The following is a 21,505-nucleotide window of genomic DNA, read 5'->3' on the forward strand; positions in this document are numbered from 1 at the left end:
TTTTATACTTTTAGTAAAAAAAATAACATTTTAGTTCAATTCACCTTTATTTGTATAGCGCTTATACAATGTAGATTGTGTTAAAGCAGCTTCACATAAAAGGTCATAGTAAATAGGAACAGTGTAGTTCAGTTTTAGTGTTTAAGTTCAGTTCAGTTTAGCTCAGTTCAGTGTGGTTTAATAATCACTACTGAGAGTCCAAATACTGAAGAGCAGATCCAACGATGCACAGCTCTACAGATCCCGAACCATAGTAGAATCTTTGGATGAACTAATTCTTAAATGTTTACACTAATGATACCCAGTACTATCTGGAAGATCAATGTAAAAAAAAGTGTCAATGAAAGTTAGCCTTTATAATGATGGTATAAAAAAAATAAATTAACAGCAATTTGTAACTGTTTGATTTAGTGGCTAATTCGTACGATCTCATTCATATTTAGTACGATTTGCTTATCACCCAATGGTTTAGGGGTGGGGTTTGGTGCTATACCTCCTGTTTAAAATTGCAATTTCATACGATTTAACTCATAAACTGATAAAACGTAAAATACTTACGTTTCCTCATGAGATCAGGCTGAAAAAATATATATATTCAATCAGTCTGAATGCAAACAACACAAGACCATGCAAAACAGCTTTATATGAGTTAACATGACATGAACTTCTGAACAAAACCTTCAGCGTCGAATACTGTCATATGATTAATTTCCATTAAGTTAAAGTCTTACTCCTGAAACTCACAGAAGATTCTTTATCTGCTACTAAAATGACGTTCAATGCATCGAATAATCCTCTGATAGGCTATAACTGTCTTTGCTAAAATGAGATTTACATTAAAGCTGTGGATTTCATACCTCATGTGTTTGACCTTTGGGGCTTCTGGAAGACATATTTCTGTGTAGTGTTTTGGTATTGCAGTACGTTTTTTTTATTATTAAGCAGTAAAATAATAAAACCAACAATCATTTGTGCAATTCCAAATCATGCCACTTGGTGCACAAATACAATTTACTGCAGTGCTAAAACTGCAATACATGACAAATACTGAAAATTTAACCAACTGCCACATTCATTAATCTCCAGCTCACGTTTTACATAATGCAGTGGTTTTCATATCAAGACATCACACGCAAGTATGATAAAAGGTTCCGAATGTGGTACATTTGGTTGGCTTAAAGGGATAGTTCACCCAAAAATGAAAATTCTGTCATCATTTACTCACCCTTCACTTGTTCCAAACCTGTTTGACTTTATTTCTTCTAAAGATATTTTGAAAAATGTTGGAAATCTGTACCTATTGACTTGTATAGTGTCTGTTTTTCCTATAATAGAAGTCAATAGTTACAGGCTTCCTTTAAAATATAATCTTCAGTTTTCAACACAAGAAAGAAACTGCTTGTAACCACCTGAGAGTGAGTAAATTTATATATTTTTGGGTGAACTATCCATTTAACTGTAAATAACCACAACATCTGACGACTTGCACAAGCCCCCGTTACATTAAAATGAACCAAAACCATTCTCTGAAATAGCGTTATACATATTTTATAGTCTTTCCGTCTGTTTCACAAGTTATTTTTTAGGTCGGGTTGAAAAATAACACCAGCCAGACAGAGCTTTGCGTTTCTGCGTTGTTTAAAGCATTATGCATGTCACAGGACGTGGCACTTCACCAATAACGACTCTTGAGTTCATCAAAGGCATGGAAACACTCATGTGTTCGCTGCTCTTCTGCTGAGAACAAGGCTTTACTGACTCTTCCTTGTCATCAAGGCACGTGTGCGAACACACACACGCAAATACATGCACACACAAACATGCGCACGCGAACACACGCAAACACAAACACGCACACACACAAATGTGCACGCAAACACACACACACAAATCTGCATGCACACACATACAAACCACCTGTGCACACATACGCTCACAAGCACATGCACGCACAAATGCGCGCACACAAACACGTGGACACATAAACGCGTATGCAAACACATACACACACACAAACACCCACAAGCACAAATACACATAAATGTGCACACGCGAACAAGCACATGCATACACACACACGCATGTACACTGACGCACCCACTCGTGCCCATGCACACACACGCACCCACATACACGTGCACGCACACACACATAAGCATGCACACACACGGAAGCAAATGCACACACAAACACGCAGAGACACACACAGGTGCACACATACGCAAACACACAAATGTGCACACGCGAACACACATACATGCACGCATGTACACAAACGCACACGCACACACTAATGTGCGCATGCAAATACACATGCACACTCATACATACACATTCAAACATGCACACATGCAAACACATACACACACACACACAAACAAACATGCGCACACACGCAAGCACATCCACACTCACACACACACAAATGTGCACACTCAAATACAAACGCAAACACACATGCGCGCATGCAAACACATACACGCACACTCATACATACACATGCAAGCACATACGTCCACTGTGACGCATACACACAAACCCGCACACAAACACACAAACAAGCACACACGCATGTATTCAAATGCACCCACTCGTGCCCTTGCACACACATGCACCCACATACACATGCACACACAAACATGCGCACAAACACACACACAAATGTGCACACGCGGACACACAAACGCATACACGCACGCATGTACACAAATGCACTTACTCATGCCCATGCACACGCAAACAAATGCACACACAAACGCGCGCATGCAAACACATACACGCACACTCATACATACACATAAATCCGCTGTGACGCACACACACAAACAAGCACACACGCAAACATACACACACGCAAACGCAGACACGCAAACATCTACACACATGTACACAAATGGACCCACCTGTGCCCATGCACACACACACATACAAATGTGCACACAAACACGCAGACACACAAATGGCGCATGCACACTCATACACGCACACATGTACACACATCCACTGTGAAGCACATATACACACACGCGCACACATGCAAATATAAACACACAAACATGCGCACACACGCAAGCACATACATCCAGTCTGACGCACACACGCAAACACATGAAAATACACACAAGCAAGCACACGCAAACACGCACACACTTTCTCTGTTCCCTTGGCAATCATGTGTTTGTTTAGCAGCTCTAACTTAAGACGTGCAAAACGTCTTCTACTTACAACAAGGCTTTACTGGCTCTTCCTTGTCATCAAGACAAACACACACACACACACATACACGCACACTTTCCCTGTGTCCTTGGCAATCATGTGTTTGTTTAGCAGCTCTAACTTAAGACGTGCAAACGTGTGTGATGTGCATGAAAAAGGAGCCTCCCTCCCGCACCAGTGCTCAGTGTTGAAGACAGACTCCTGAAGGTCTGCATTCAGCACTGGAGATGAAGCTTTAGGAGTGGTTTATGCTGTATTTGCCTTTCTGGAGCTGCGAGATGTAAAGCTTTGATTTGCTGCCATCCAGACGTTTGTACCAAACCTCATCATGGTTTATGGTGGTTATTGTGGCACTGGAGGAAAAAAAAAAAAAAAAAACAGTACAAAAAATATCATAACCAAATATAAACCATGTTCTAGAAGACACTTAATAAGATCATTTGACTGTATAGTTCATGGAAAGTGTAAATGTTTTTAATGGCTTAAAATTAATGCTATATTTAGTGGAAAAATGACCATTTTTATATATTTAATATACTTTTTAATACTTTTTATATATTTAAATAACTTTTCTAATTTATTATATTTCTGTGATGACTTCTGAAGTTATTCATAACATGCTGATTTGGTGCTCAAGAAATCTTAAAATCATTAATGTTTAAAACTGTGCTTATTTTATTGTGGAAACCACGTTGTATTAATTTAAGATTCTTTGAGTATTAGTTGAAATACAAATAGTTTGGAATAAATTAACATACTATTATTTTCTTTTTCTATATTTTCTTTCTTTTTCTTCATGTTTACACACACACACACACACACACACACACACACGCACGCGCACACGCACACGCACACACGTTTGTTTTGTGAAAGGTGGGTACATTACATAGGTTTCCATTCATTTTATGCAGCACAAACCGTATATTGTATTGCCCTCACCCCACCCTACTCCTAAACCCAACCATCACAGGAAACTTGTGGGCAGCTTTACTCTCTGATTAAACTCATCCTGTGGGATTTATAAGCATTTTGATAAATGAGGACGTCACCAATGTCCTCATATTTCACCTCGTTTTGTAATACCTGTGTCATACCTATGTCATTATACAGATTTGTGTCCTGATATGTCATAAAAACACGTACACACACACACACACAAATTTCATTTCAGGCCCAAACAGGGCTTATATCACATTTTTTATATCAAACTTTTTTAATAATTAATAAATTTAATAATACAATAACAATAATTTAATAATTAAAAATTAAATATTTCAGTTAACTCTGAGCAAAATATTTTGAATATTGTGTCAAAACAAGCAAGCTCTAGTTTTATGAATACACTTTTTTCAACATAACCTTTCTTAAAAATGAAAAAAAAAATAAAATAAATTTACAAATGTTTTAAAGGTTTTAAAAACTAATAAACTAAATGTGTGCACAACAATCTGTCCAGGTCAGCTTCCTAAGCAATAAATAGATGGAGAACTTTTAAACAAATGTTATTGCAAGGAAAATAATTAAACAATTATGGTAAATAGAGAGTAAAATTAGAGTGTAATTAATAAATTAAGAGTGTAAAAAAGTAAAATTACATTCTTAAATAAAAAGTTTTAAGTTTTATTGAGATGGATTGTCGCTGATTGGATGGGTGTTGCTTAGACTGGGTAGTTATACATAAACAAAGAAAAATAAGACCTGCTTAAAAAAGATTAAGACCTACAACACAACATTTTAGTCAATTTAAGACTTTTTAAGGTCTAAAATTTTGTTTTTGAGATTTAAGACATTTTAGGACCCCGCGGATACACGATATACATACATACATACACACAGCTGAAGTCAGAATTATTAGCCTCCTGAATTATTCGCCCCCTGTTTATTTTTTTTCCCCAATTTCTGTTTAACGGAGAGAGGATTTTTTCAACCCATTTCTAAACACAATAGTTTTAATAACTCATTTCTAATAACTTAGTTATGTTATCTTTGCCATGATGACAGTAAATAATATTTGACTAGATATTTTTCAAGACACCTTAAAACAGCTTAAAGTGACATTTAAAGGCTTAACTAGGTTAATTAGGTTAACTAGGCAGGTTAGGGTAATTAGGCAAATTATTGTATAACGATGGTTTGTTCTGTAGACTATCGAAAAAAAAATTAGCTTGAAGGGGCTAATAATTCTGACCTTAATATGGTTCATAAATTTTTTTAAAACTGCTTCTATTCTAGCTGAAATAAAACAAATAAGACTTTTCCAGAAGAAAGAATATTATAAGACATACTGTGAAAATTTCCTTGCTCTGTTAAACATCATTTGGGAAATACTTTTTAAAAATCTAAAGAGGGGCTATTAATTCTGACAGTATATATACCTATATACACACACACACACACACACTTTTTAATACTACACACTTAAAATACCTAAAAGCCAACGCATCACCTATATCCTTAAACATGCACGCACACATGCACACACACCTGGTGGGAAATTCGTCCTTTCTGTTGATGCATATGGCCTGACCACGGCTGAACCATTTATCATCATAGAACAGACGTCCTTCTTCTGATCGAGCAACATGATGGTGTTTTTCTGCTTTCAGAGAAGCTGATGCACACACAGAGACACACACACAGTTTACTCACTTCAGAGACTCGTCTTTCCAAAAATCACTTAAAACAGAGTCTTACTGGTGTAACTGTACATAAAAATGTACCAGAAATGGTTCTGTGGATATTATTTTGCTTTGTCTCAGTTTGGTACAATTTTGCTTCTTTTTTTTTTCTTTATTATTAAACAGTAATTAAAACAAACTGTATCTGATATAATTACATTAATACTCAGTTATAATTCCTTTCAAAGTTAAAAAATAGATATGCTTTAGCTAATGCTGTAACACTATGTGAAAAGGCTAAGTCCTTTTGCAATACTATAATATTAAATGCTACAATTAACAACAGTGACAGATTTATTGTAGCACATAAATAATAATTTAAATAGTTAAACTATAAATAATTTAAACATGACTAACTGGTAAAATATAATGAATATATAGTATAATATGTGACAGTGGAGCGCAAAACCAGTCATATATTTCAATGTAAATATATATAATTAGTTTTTAATGAAATATATGATATATTTGTGCTCCACTGTCACATATTACAAACAAAGTATAATAATAATAATTATTATATTTTGTTTGTTTTTCATACAGCATCTAAAAACTGAATAAATAAGCTTTCCATATGGTTTATTAGGACAGGACTGACACAGGACACAATTGTTTGAACATCTGGAATCTGAGGTTAAAAAATATTGATTTAAATTACCTTTAAAGTTGCCCAAATTAAGTTCTTAGCAATGCATATTACTAATCAAAATAGAGTTTTGATATATAGTTTTTGGTAGGAAATGTTTAATTTATCTTCATAGAACTTGAGCTTGACTTAATATTCTACAGTGCATTCACACGGGTCTTCTGCGTCAACACTTGACAGAGGGCGTGTCTGAAATTGAGGCTGACATGATCGTCATAACGGCTACTGTCTGAGCTGGTGTATTTGCATAAAGCTATTTGATTGGCTGATGCGTCCGTTGGTGCTTAAAGTTTAGAAATTCCCAACTTCTGCAGCAAGCAACACCGCTGAAGTGGTGCCAACGGATCTACAATGCCGTTTGGCAACGCCTGACGTCTCCAATTCAAAGTGAATGGGAAGCGTTGATGCTGACGCCCTGTGCGAATGAGCTGTAATGATTATTTTGATCCATAAAATGTATTTATTGAATGTAATTTAATAAAATGTATTTATTAAAATGCAGCTATTGCAACTTAAGACTGATTAAGAGAATAAATACTCTTTACTTTCATGCTTTGTAAAACATTCAAAATCTTTCTTACCATCTGCTTTTACTCTATGGGGACCCATTGAAGCCATAGCCTGTGAGGAATAAAAAGGTTTATCAATGATTAGTCAACTACTAACAGACCACTTTATTTATATAATAAACAATTGTATAAATAAAATAAAACCTTTCTTATGGCAGTCCAGTCTTCAAGTATATCCAGGTCTTGCAACATGTAAACAATGTATGGTCGTGTTGTGGTTCAGGAAAATGGTGTCATTTTTATAGCGGAACATTAATAATATTAAAAATCTGCAATATTAGCTACTTCAGGGCACTCAAGTTTTTACAAGAGCCACTCAAATATTTGCAGCAGCGTCCCCACCGACCCACATGGTTTTCTGAAGTTTTGGCTAGAAGTTTAATTTTATTAATTGGTCGTAATTGACCAGCACATATAGAAATTGTAAGAGTTACTGAATCTGATCAATTTATATCACAAATACAAATTAATTTGACCCCAAACGCACTTGAATAACTGAATAGTAGTGCCTGGTGTACATACTGTCCCTCACATCAAAACTTGAAAAAAATAAATATGATTATATATTCATTTCAGTTAAACTATTTACAAATTTGGGGAAAAAAATGAGTACATACTCCATTTTGTTTCATTTGTAGGACTATACAAGAAACGCATCATGCTTGTTTACATTTATTTTTGAGGGCACAGTGTTATTTTAATAATATTATACAATAATTTATAATTGCTATAAAAAGTTAAAGACTTAAAAATAGGTTTTTATGTTAGCTAGGCAAGTCAGGTAAATTAGTTAGGTTAATTAAGTCATTGGACAACAGAGGTTTTTTCTGCAACCAATCGAAAACAAAGAATTTCATAAGGGAGCGAAAAACATTGAACTTAAGAATGATTTTTCAATGTAAATGTTAACTAAATATTTACTAGGGCTGCAACTGAGGATTATTTTAATAATCGATTAACATGTCGATTATTTCTTCGATTAATCGATAAATCGAATAAAAAAAACAAAACAAGAAAAGCATTCATTTCCAACCCTTTATTCAAAAAAGCTGTAATTAATAATAATAATAATAATAATAATAATAAAAAACTAAGTAAATTTAAAAAAATCTAAATCAAGATAAATACTAGACAGATGAAGTAGCATAAGAAATTATGTCTTGTTTTCTGGAAAAAACACCTCAAAATAAAGTGATTATTTGCTTAAAACAAGCTAAATTATTTGCCAATGGGGTAATAAAAATAATCTTAATGAGATATAATCTCAAACAGAGGTCAAGCATCACTTAATTTTCTCTTGCCATTTATCGTGTCTAGTCTTGATTTAAGATTTTCTAGATATTTGGACTGGAAACAAGATGAAATTACTAAGAAAGAAAAGCTTTTTTGCAGTGAAGCTATACATGACAACAGATTGAAAAATTAATGATCAAAAAACGGCGAGTGAATAAAAACGTGTCTTTAGTCTTGCAATGCAAAGTGCGCAGAAACTGTATCACCACTACTTTACTGCTGTTATTTAACTGGTGAAGTTAAAATATTCTGGAACCAGGAGTCAATTTTTAGGCGACTATTATATTAGATTGTTCACCCTTATTGTTTCTATGGCGACGCGTCATGTTTGTCACGTGACACACCGCAGCCACTGTATGACCGATGTACCCCTTTTATTTTTTTTTTTCTGTTTTATTTCAACATATTCACACGCTTGCTCATCATGTCATCAACTACCTGATATTCCAATTCACAAAACCGTGTAAGTGATCGTGATCTGTAACGTGAGATGGGCGTCACCATGTTTCTTTGCGGCCAAGCAGGATTCAGCATGTAAATTCATAAGTTACTCCCCAATACATGCTAGTAAGTGACTGGTGAACTTAGGGAAGAATAGATTCAACTTTATTGTTACTTTCACTATGTGTATCTGACATGAATAAAACACATTGGCAAATTATATTTGAATGGATTGTTAGATTCCTTGTGTTTTACAAACTCTAAATGTATTGTTAGTACTTGTACTTGTGTGTATTTACATGTCTAAAACACAAACGCTGCATAATTGTAATAATATGACACGCAGTGTTGCCAGACAAATGATAATTGTCTTATTCGTACGATAATTTCGACCTCTGTACGATCAATAATGAGTAAAATCCTATAATGTACGATAATTTCAGAATTTTATGGCATTTAAAAGTAATTTCAGTGAATTCTTCCGGCTTCTTTACTTATTGATCTAGCTGCATCTTTTCTGTACTCTCTGTGAGGAGAAGGTGGAGTTAGCAAGTTTTCTATCTCATCTTATGTTACCTCTTCTCAGCCAATCAACGCGGAGAATGTACAGCAAAATGAACCCTCAACATCTGGCAACTTTCAACATTTGATGACAGCAACTCAGAGGTGGAGTTTGAGCCTTCCCACTAAGGTATGGCTAGTTTTTTTTTTATGTATTGTAATTTGCACATTGTGACAAACGCTATGTGTCTAGATAATAGCTGTATACTCTCCATTTGACTCGTGTGTGTGTGATAATTTTCCTCCAAATACGATAATTTTGAGGTTCTGGTACACCTCAAAAGTGTTGCATGCAAAACTGTTGCAAACAATTTATTTGTGTTGAATTTAAACAAACAAATTAAATTGAGCAATGTTCAACTAAATTTGATTGTTTATATTCAGCCAAAATAAATTGTTTACAACCACTTAACGTAAAAACATTTAGTAAATCCAAGGAATCATCTTGGAATAATTTTTTTCAATGTACAATACTTTGACATTTCCAATCTGGTAACACTGATGAAACGTCTTTCCCTGGCTCAGCGCCAGCCAATGCACCAAAGCTCAGTTTGAATTTTTTAGTTGCCGCTCTAAGGGTAAATGAGCTAACACTAACTTGTCATGCTTGTCAAGCTGGATAACAAGTAAGCACTAACACCAGGTACTTTACGGTCCTCACTTCAAAATGGAACAAAATAAGGGTTCTGTAGTGATTTACCCTGCTGTTGCTCCCTTGCTCCTCATGCCCGTCTATGAGGCGCCGAACTCTGTATCAGTGCGCGAGAGAGACCGTACTTACTCCTTCCACGCTGAACTTAAGTGTTTTTTTAAAGAACCCCTATTATACATTAAATAGGGTCATATTTTGGTTTTAAGGGTCTTCAACAACAGTCTGATATGCATGCAAGGTCAAAAACACTTTCATTGTCTTATAATTTGCATTTACTTTTACCTAATTATCCCAGCGACTCCCATATGATTCGTTCAGCGCTTCATCTGTTCCCAAACCCCTCCTTAGCGTAAAGCTAATCTGTGCTGATTGAACCAATGACAGCCGGTTGCGATTGGTCGACAGCATTCAGCGCGAGACAGAGTGAAATGCCCAGCACCAACAATATTGAAGTAGTCAGAGTGCATAGTGTATGTGTGAGCATACCTGCCAGCCCTCCTGCTTTTCCCAGGAGTCTCCCGTATTTCAGACCCATCTCCAACCCATTTTGTTATTTATCCCAGAAAACTCACGTAATTTTAACCAACCCGATCGCAGCGGCCACCCGAAACCCAATGCAGGAGTGCAATAAAACAGTGCGGTTAAACACCAGCATAGTGCTCTATTCTTAACTATGACACACATTCAGTATTAATCCACACAGCAGCAAAAGCAGAACTATTTTGAAACTTGACCGCCGCACGTGTGTAAGAACAGCTGACGGTGGCATAAGCAATGACAAACGGCAGTGGAACACGAGCTCACAAACGCATTTAAATCCGTCAACAAAGCGGCACACGTCGCATTTTAAACATGGCATTAGACGCAATATGAGAATATAAAGAGTTAACCAGATACAGTACAAGCGGTTACAAGTAACAAAACACAATTAAATACATAATTTGCAACCCAGAGAAAACAAGGAAGCAGCCATTTTATTCGCACTTACACTTACCGAAACGGCTAAAGACTCGTTATCAAGACGATTCATTTAAACCCCTATGAGTCGACTCTTTTATAAATGAATCAATAGTTTTAAACACTGTGCACTTTCATTTTTAAGCCTTAGCTTGATATTTCCCTTCCCTTCTAGAGCTGTGTTACACACTACATGAAAGGTCATTTTCAAAACCCACAATAGAGGCTCTTTAATAATCAAACATCCTCATGTTTCGCGACACAACGAATTGATTATGAAATTATTTGCCAACGCTTTTAGTAATCGATTTTTATCGATTTAATTGATTCTTTGTTGCAACCCTAATATTAATATATGTTTTATACATTAAATATATATTGTGAATTAATACAAATAATACAAAACATTTTGTTGTTTCCGATATCTGTGAAACCAAGATAGCTACAGCGCAAATCCACAAACTATTTAATTTATTGCGTTGCTGCTTAACATGACAATTTCTTAATGGATAAAAAAAAACACCTTGCGCACGCTTAAAAACTTTTGTCTGATATGTGGCTGTTTTTGTGAAATGTGCTTCCAGGAATATTTTCAATTCACACCTGCAAGATAGATAGGCAGCTGGATAGATTTTGAAAAGGCGCCTAATAATGTTTAGTAATTTGGCTATATTCTCCAACATTAACTTTCCCAACGCAAGTGTTTTTAACCAGGAATCATAAAATAAAAATGCTAAATAATTACTGATCAATGTATGTGTTCGCACGCATCCATGTTGCCTTGTAACAAACAAATGTCCTTACAGCAAAACCATTTAGTTTACCCACAAACCCCTCCCCCAAAAATTTGAATTTCGGATTCTATTGTAGGTGACGTTTACCCTGTTTAACCTGAGACAGTTATAAATTCAACAGAGAACTTCCCTTGTCCATTAGAAAATAGCGAGACAAGTTTCCAGTGAATAAGTGACTTGAGCACTGCTGCTTTAAAAAGGATATCTGACACGACCACGGGTTTCTTCTTCTTTCCAGGACTGAGAGGATCCTTCTTTTTATTCTTCCTGGACTGCAGACCATCATTCCACAGCTCTGGTGCAGGAACAAATCAGTTCATTATAAGTGAATATACACATATAAAACTATTATGCAAAAATTCCTTTTATTAGAGGTTTGAACACAGTTGTGTGGCAACAGTGTGTGAATAAAGCCAGCCTCTAACAATAAAAGTTTAGTAATTTTATTTGTTTTAAACACACTTCATAAAAACAGTCCGCAAAACACTTTGATTGACATACTCCATTTGTACGTATCATAAGAGGGAGAAAGCCCCGCCCATTGATGATATCTCCCTCATTAGCATAGACAGCCCTGAGTGAGAAGCAGCCATCCACCATTTGAGTTTTTCGCACCATACCTGATGTCTGTGACTTGGAGGCATTATGAATGTTCAGTTTTATTATGCACAAATGAATACCGGAGTCTCCATAAACTCCATAAATCGTTATCTGAGCCACTTAATTTGACATTTTCAGTTTTTCCACAAAGATAATGCTAGTCCTGCTTTGAATCTGCCACATTTGCATCAATCTCATTTGAATTTAAAGTGACATTCACCAAAATGGCAAAATTAAAGCCTAAAAAGGGCAGTTTCAAAGAGTTATAAAACATTAATTGTGGGTTATTTTAAGCTGACACTTCACATAAACACTCTAGAGACATCAGAGACTTATTTTATAACTTTTTAAATGTGGCCTAATATGTCACCTTAATAATATACAGATAACAGTGCATGTATGAATCTGTACCTGAAGTGATATCTATACTGTGTCTGTCCTCCTCCAGCCGCCTGATCTTCTCTTCCAGCTCACTCTGAACCGTGTCAAAAAGCAGGAGCTTCTCACTCTATGGAAAACACAAGAGACATGAAATATTTACATGGTATTTCGTTTGAAATTCAATTGGTCTGTCACCTCTCATTACCTCCCAATGCTGGCTGGCTGCTTGCATCTCACATTCATACTTGTTTCTGACAGATTCCAAGCAGAGCTCACGATAAATACCTGCAAAAAAACAAAATACCATCAGAAAAATCAAACCACAAACTGAATCATTCAATTGTATACCTGCTAAACATTTGCTTATAGTAATACTTTAAACTGCAAGCATTTTATTATCATTAGTTGTATTTATGTAGTATCTTATTAATAAAAAAATAAATAGGGTCAGGAAACATTGAATTAAGTAAAAACATTTACAACATTAACTTAATGAAATAATTACTTGTAATAATTAATTATTTCATTAAATTCATGTTGTAAATGTTTTTACTCCAAAAAGTTCATTTTGCATAATATAACACAATTGTTTTCATAACTGATAATCATAATAAATGTTTTTTTAAGCAGAAAACCATCACATTAGTATGATTTCTGATAAATCATGGGACACTGACTGAACACTGGAGTAATTGAGTTTAAAATTCAACTTTGATAACACAGAAATGGAGTGAAATAAAGAAATACATTGTAAAATATATTAAAATATAAAAATGTTTATAATATTGTAACAATATTTCATAGCAATAACTATTTTACTGTATTTAAATGTTTATGTAGTATAGCATTAGTATACTGAATAAAGACCTGATGATTGCAATACCTGTTAACTAAAAAAAGCATTTTAAAGTCTATATTTACCCTGCAGACTGAGAACTATTTCTTTGCAGACATATTTTTAGTATTGTTTTATCATATTTTAGATTTTCAGCTGGATCAGACCTGCGACTTTGGTCCGGATCTGCATGTTCTCCTGCAGGGTAGCCAGTGGTTCCAGGTATTCTGCAGCACTGCCTGCCATCACTTCTTGCAGTTTAAGATCCACCTGAGTCACTCTCTCCTTGTACAAACTAAAGAGAGTGCACAACACATCAACAGAAGTCTTCACCAGGGGTGGATTTAAGGATTTGGGGGCCCTAAACACTTCCAGCCATGGGGCCCAACAGTCCTACTATGCATACTTTGTGGTTATTTATTTGTTTTAGTTTCTTTTCTAACATCATTCAAAACAGTTCTTTTCTATTTATTTCCTTAAAATGAAAAACAAAAAAAGTGCTGGGTTAAGGCTGGAAGAGCTTGCGCCACATAAAAACCTTTGCCAGAGTAATTGGAGGTTCATTCCACTGTCACGATTCCTGAGTGGAAAAAAAAACCCTAAAAATAATAATTGAACTACTTCGTTTTTAAATCTAAATCTTCATCTGGGTAGGGTTGCACCAGTTGTTCATAAGTTCTTTCTTAAACTGGAACATAAAGTTCACACTAGGGGCTTAGTAGCCACTAGCTACTTTGTAACAAAATTTGTCCTCACTTCGGTTGCACCACATGTTCTTTGGGCAAACCGTAGTTAGTAGGTCGCAAGCTCTCCGTAAAGTCATGCGTAGTTGCACATTTGCCAGAGTAATTGGAGGTTTATTCCACTGTGGCGATTCCTGAGTGGGAAAAAAAAACCCTAAAAATAATAAATGAACTACTTCGTTTTTAAATCTAAATCTTCATCTGGGTAGGGTTGCACCAGTTGTTCATAAGTTCTTTCTTAAACTGGAACATAAAGTTCACACTAGGGGCTTAGTAACCACTAGCTACTTTGTAACTAAATTTGTCCTCACTTCGGTTGCACCACATGTTCTTTAGGCAAACCGCAGTTAGTAGGTCGCAAGCTCTCCGTAAAGTCATGCGTAGTTGTGCTGAATGACATAATGTCCAATGAAAAGCATTTAAATCGTTAAACTGCTTTAAATTTCTGCAACTAATGCATCTACATATGACTGTCTAGGCTTGGGACGATAACCGTTTTTAAGGTATACCGTGGTTTTGGAAAAGTCAAGGTTTTAAAACAGTCAAATTTTTCTACAATACCGTTCCTAAGGTATGTGTAAGAATTTTTATTTACATTTTTTTAGGACAACAGAATCTCCAGCAGAAAAGATATCCAAAGATGCTGTTTTAAATAGTAAAGAAATCTGTGTTTTTGAACCAAATGAAGACAGCAGAAGTCAATGATTCATTTGAATTATATGGCCTGACATGTTTACTGCTCCAAAATATTATTAATCTTACAAAAAATAAAATATATTGTGTTCAAAGGGGGAAAAAGTTTTTGTTTTTTACCCAGACATTTAAAATATATATAATTTAGAGCAATAAACTTAATAGCGTGAAACCGTGATTTTTTATCCAAGGTTATCATACAATCAGAAACTTATACCGGCCCAAGCCTATGACTGTCCAATGAAAATTTTATTATAAATCACATTTTTATAACACATTAAATTACATGTGCGAGCTGCGAATGTACGCGAAATACACATGATGTTCTCAAAACATTAAACTTGAATTTTTTTATATCTTACACATGAAAGTAAAAAGAAAAAAAATTGAAAGAAAATTATACTTCTTTCACAAACCGAAAAAAGTGCGAGATTTGGGAGAAAATTAAGGCTGTGACTAAAGCGAGATAATTCTTCATTATGATCGCGAGCTCCTCTATGTAAACTAATCTCACTGTCGTCTCTTTTCTACCTTTATACATGGGGAGGCTGCCGTAAAAATTTGGTGGAGCGTAGCGTTACATTTAAACTAAGTTCAGTGGTGCAACACAAAAATATTTAGTAATGCGTAAATTGTAACTTAGCGTCCCTTTAAGTAACAACTAGGCTACGTTTTAACTTACACAGTGCTGGTGCAACCAGCCCCTGATTTGACTCCTGGACTGCTCCAAGATTGGGGACAAATATTCACGGATATATTAATTACATTAACATTTGAAATGTTAGATGGTGGCACAGTGAGTATCACGATCGCCTCACAGCAAGAAGGTCGCTGGTTCGAGTCTCGGCTGGATCAGTTGGCATTTCTGTGTGGAGTTTGCATGTTCTCCCCGTGTTTGCGTGGGTTTCCTCTGGGTGCTGCGGTTACCCCCACAGTCCAGACATGTGGTATAGGTGAATTGAATAAGCTAAACTGGCCATAGTGTATGGGTGAGAATGCAAGAGTGTTTCCCAGTGTTGGGTTCCAGCTGGAAGGGCGTACGCTGTGTAAAACATATGTGGGAAAAGTTTGTGGTTCATTCTGCTGTGGCCACACCTGATTAATAAAGGGACTAATCCGAAAGGAAAATGAATAAATGAATAATTTGTAGGTATAATGTATTTATTTATATAATTTATGCAAGCAAAAAAGATAGTTATAATAGGACGTCAATGGGGCCAAAACATCTTCTAAAGCGTAGAAAATCTGTATGTATTGTTGTTTTTTAACTTTTGAAAAAATTCAAAGCATTTTCCTAAAATATGTTAAAATAAGATTTGTCAGCAAAAACATTGAGGTAAAGTTGGTTTTATATTTGCACATTCCTTCTTATTATTACATTCCCTATATTATCTACTACGCTAATTTGAATATAGGGTCTCAAATCACATGTAAATATGACTTGAAAACAACATTAGCACTATTTATTTGACTGTGAACACTGTTGTACTTTGATATTCATTGGCTGCTAATATGATTTCACTATTTAGAATTTGCAAATAATACTTCAAATAAAATCCACTGCGTAAAACACATGCTGGATAAGTTGGCGATTCATTACGCTGTGGCGACCCTAGATTATTAAAGGGACTAAGCCGAAAAGAAAATGAATGAATGAAATAATATTTTTCTGAAATGATATTATTAAGGAGAAAGTCTGAATGAGCGAATAAAAACCAAATCCCTTTCACAGAGAAAGTTATGAAAAAATGTAACTTAAAATCACCCCAGAGCAGATAAAAAAACACCCCCAACGGCAAACAAGGGTCAAGACTGTAAGAAAATCATCTAAATCATATGCAGATTTTGTATACATTATGAAGATTAAATAATGTGCTCTTTAATACTGCCACATCACTTACTGATCCTTCAGGTCTGTGAACTGCTTCTCAAGATTTGTCATCTCGTCTAAACACTCCATTCGCCTTCTTTCACAGTCTTCATCATCCATATCTGCAAAAACATCATCAGCATCATCTTTCTAACACACACACAGATGATATTACAGTGTTTGTGTATCTCTGAAACGTTACCTGAAGTGTCTCCATCCTCAGACGCGGTGGAGCTCACCGAATCCTCCTCGTCGGAGCTGCTGGCCTCTTGTTCCGGATAATCCACGTCCATTTCTTCGTGGTTATTCTCTTTTCTATCGCGCGGGTGAACTGGCATTTTATATTAAATATAAATCTGCAATCACGTAAACAACACACTCTGACGGACAAACGACACCGCCGGTGGCCAACCGGCGAAGAAGATTCACGTTTCAAACATGGACTCGCGGACGACCAATCAACGGGCTGCTAGGCACGTGATCGCTCCGAGATAGCGAATTAATTGGTCAGAGTGTGTTTACATGTTTAACGGTAGATGATGGGATCTGTAGTACTCCAATAAATTTAACCACTTTGTTGTACCATATTAATAAAGCACCAGCGCGCACACATACACTTGTATAAAGCTATCTTTTTTGGAAATCATGATTTTTATATTTTACAAAGTGTATATTTAAAAATATTTATATATATATTTATATTTATATTTATATATTGAGTAAATCTAGGGCCATATGGACGAATTACCAGTGAGGTTGCAGAAAAAAACCCGGGAGCGCTAGCATTTACAGCGAGTGAATGACATCAGATGCGGTACAGAGTTTGTTGTTGTCTTACAAATAAGTTATGTTGATTACATATTATATATATTATTTACATAATGCTTTCAGTGTATTATAACAGCCTGTCACTCAGTGATAAGCACGGTTATTCAGCAAAATTAACATTAAGTGAGCAGCATTTGTCTGACAGGTTCATTTGCATTTTTTTGCAACCAGGGGCCCATGTGACATCATGTGTGACGTAGGTTGGTAATTTCTCGCAAAATAAAACAAACGTAAAATAGGTGGCCAAGATGGCGGCGTGACGTGTGGACGTGGTTTCGGAGGTGTCTTCAGGAAAATTGAAATAGGTCAATATATAGCCGTAAGAATACATATCTTTGTGTATAAATGCGTATATAAATATTTTACCACGTTACTCACCTTGCACAGAACTTTCTATGGGCAAAAAGAAAATTAACAAAACTTCTAAAGGGAGAACACGTGCGCCTACTATGGAAACTGTTGTAAGTGATGAAACTAGTATCGCTCGCTCACTGGACATAAGCTCATCGGAGAATACAGAAGAAAACAACTGGTTTGACTCACGACCAGATATGAATGATCATCTTGCAATCCCGCTTCCCGATACTCCTTTAAAGCCTGCTTCTAAGAAGGCAAAACTGCAAGACAGGGATGACAGTTCAACGGAAATTTTGATGGCGATTCGCGAGCTGTCTGGAAAATACGACCAGATGTTGCAGAAAATTTCAGCGATCGAAATAACCACTGGATCAACTGCTAAGCAGATTCAATCTTTGTCCTCCACTGTTTCCCAGCTGGTTACAGAAGTAGCAGTACACAAGGAATCTCTGAAAGCGGTGGCTTCGGAGATTCAGGAGCTTAAAAAATCAAATAAAAACTTTAAGGTCGAAATTGGGGAAACCAAGCGCTACAGTTGGAAATGGACTCTAAAATTACATGGCGTGAGAGAGAAGGATGGAGAAGATACTCGGAAGAGGGTCATTGATATTCTCAGCAACGTAGTACCTGGCATCAGCGATGATCTCGAAGCCGCTGTTGACATTGTACATCGTCTTGGCCCTAAAAGAGGGGACGGCTCTCACAGATCCATCATCGTTTTGTTTGTGCTCCGTCGTTTTCGCGACCTCGTTTGGCAATCCGCCAGAGGCTGCAAATTCCTTATCGACAACAAGTTGCGAATCACGGAAGCCCTTTCAACAGAAGATCGGGTCGCCAGAGAAAAACTGTGGCCTCTTGTTAAAAAAGCCAGAGATGACGGCAAAAAAGCATCCTTTCGGGGTTCGTTCGCATTAATAGACGGTCAAAGATACAACTATGTTGATGTGAAGTAGATTGGTCTTTCACAGGGCGACTTAATAGACCTACTATCACATCTCTGAAGATTTTTTTCTCTCTCTCTTTTTCCCATGACTCCGATGACGTGACCTGTCATAACTTTAAGTGATTTGTCTTTTTTTCTTTATTCTCAATTGATGAGGAAATGAATAGTAAGTATGTAGTATGCTTACTCTCCGTTGATTTAGCATGTGAATAATTAAAAAGGTTAAATAACAAAGTTCGCCATTAAAGTTAATGATGTGCTATCCTTAAAATTGATATTCAGTTCATTTTTTCTTATATAAATACAGTAATGTGCAATGGTGCGATTAACCTACGTTTGCATTTAAGAATTGTTCTCGGTTATATGTTGTTCCTATCTCAGTCGGTTTTTTCGATCTAAATCTAAGAGGTATACTTTTTCTTAATATTTAATGGAATATAAGTTTAATTCATTTTCTGTTATGTCTTTAAATGTAAGGGGTTTACGTGACGCTATAAAAAGGAAAGCTGTTTTTTTGTTTTGTAAGAGCAGTGAGTCTGATATAATTCTACTTCAGGAAACACATTCATGTGAAATGGATGTTAAATTTTGGAAAAATCAGTGGGGCAATACTATCATTTGTAGTCATGGCTCTAACCATTCTGCTGGAGTTTTAATGTTATTTCACAAATTTAAAGGTCAAATTCTTGGGACAAAATCAGCTGATGATGGAAGATGGATTATTTTAGCACTTAAACAGGATAACTCAAACTTTATTATTTGTAATATTTACGGTTGTAATTCTAGATCAGATAATAAATCTTTATTTTCTCAAATAACTTTGGAACTAAAAGAAACAATTGTTAAATACCCGGATTCTATTATCGTTCTAGGTGGCGATTTTAATGAGTGTGTTGATAACACTTTGGATAGATTTCCTCCCAGGAACAATGATGGTCTTCATTTAAATACTAATATTTCAGCTTTATGTTCAGAATTTTTCCTAACAGATGCCTGGCGTTTTTTTCACCCTAGTTTATGTGACTTCACCTGGTCTAATAAAAATAGATCCTACCAGTCAAGAATTGACCTCTTTTTGCTCTCCTCTTCAGCTCTTCAATTTGTAAATGATATTTCTCACTCATTTGCTCCCCTTTCAGATCATAAACAAATTATATTAAAAATGTCTGGCAATTCCAATGAACTCCCAAGTTTGCGTGGGTATTGGAAATTTAATAATTCCCTTCTAAAGGATAATTCTTTTAATGATAATATTAAAAATTTATTTTCAGGTATATTTTCCAAAAAATCTGTTGATAGTTATAAAACAAAATGGGAATTTTTTAAATTTAAAGCCAGACAGATTGCTATTCGAAGAAGCAAAGAGCTGAAAGCATCTAAAAACATTAAAATATGTAATCTCTTGAATGAAATGAATACTTTACTGCTAAAAATACTAACTCCAGAAGAAGAATTGCATTTAAGGGAATTAAATATTCAAATTAATCAGGCTTATTTGGACTTGGCTAAAGGGGTGTTTGTTAGATCTAGAGCAAAATGGCTTGAGGAAGGAGAGACTAACTCCAATTATTTTTTTGCTTTAGAGAAAAGAAACTGCAGGAGAAACTCATTAACAGCACTCAATATTGATGATGCCAAATGTACAGATCCAAAAATAATTTCTACTTTTGTTTCTACTTTCTATAGTAATCTTTATACTTCTGAATTTAATACAGATAGTTGTGAAAATTTCTTTAAAACAATTAAAAATCACATTTCCCCTATTGATGATGATTTTAAAGATATTTGCGATGCCACCTTGACACTGGGGGAAATTAAATCTGCATTATTTTCCATGAAGAAAAACAAGTCCCCTGGCGTTGATGGTTTTTCGGTTGAATTTTATATTCATTTCTGGGACCTAATACAGTCCCCTTTGCTCGGCATGTATCAAGAATGCATTAGTCAGAGAGAAATGACTCCATCGATGAAACAGGGCATTATTTCTCTAATTCCAAAATCCGGGAAAGACTCTCTGTTAATAGATAACTGGAGGCCTATTACGCTTCTTACAGTGGATTATAAAATATTGGCCTTGGTTTTCGCGAATAGATTAAAAGTTAAGATCAATAATATTATAGGAGAAACACAGTCAGGTTTTCTAAAAGGTAGGCACATTAGTAATAACATTAGACTTATTTTAGATTTGGTGGATTATGCTGACTTTGTAAATTCTAAAGCTATATTACTTTTTCTGGACTTCTATAAGGCCTTCGACACCGTTGAGCATGAGTTTCTTCTGCAGTCTCTCAAACAGTTTGGTTTTGGTTCCTCTTTTATTAATATAATTGAAATGTTTTATAAAGGGATCACCAGTTCCGTCATAATTAATATGTTCACCTCACAAAGATTTTCTATAAAACGCGGTGTCAGACAGGGATGTCCAATCTCCCCACTTTTATTTAT

The 21,505-nt window shown here is 35.5% G+C and overlaps 1 protein-coding gene across 1 annotated transcript; it reads right to left on the reverse strand.

Annotated features, from left to right (window-relative positions):
- Positions 1 to 623: 623 nt before the first annotated feature.
- brms1lb (BRMS1 like transcriptional repressor b) lies at positions 624 to 17,355 on the reverse strand. The gene is made up of 10 exons (XM_056481584.1): positions 17,135 to 17,355; positions 16,964 to 17,054; positions 13,794 to 13,921; positions 12,997 to 13,076; positions 12,822 to 12,918; positions 12,016 to 12,105; positions 7,257 to 7,321; positions 7,125 to 7,164; positions 5,704 to 5,830; positions 624 to 3,569 (listed from the first exon to the last, which is right to left on the reverse strand). Exons 1-10 carry the CDS (start codon positions 17,268 to 17,270, stop codon positions 3,452 to 3,454), a joined length of 972 nt encoding a protein of 323 aa, XP_056337559.1. The 5' UTR covers positions 17,271 to 17,355; the 3' UTR covers positions 624 to 3,451.
- Positions 17,356 to 21,505: the final 4,150 nt, after the last annotated feature.

Source organism: Danio aesculapii, chromosome 20 (genome assembly GCF_903798145.1).
Source record: "Danio aesculapii chromosome 20, fDanAes4.1, whole genome shotgun sequence".
NCBI lineage: Eukaryota > Metazoa > Chordata > Actinopteri > Cypriniformes > Danionidae > Danio > Danio aesculapii.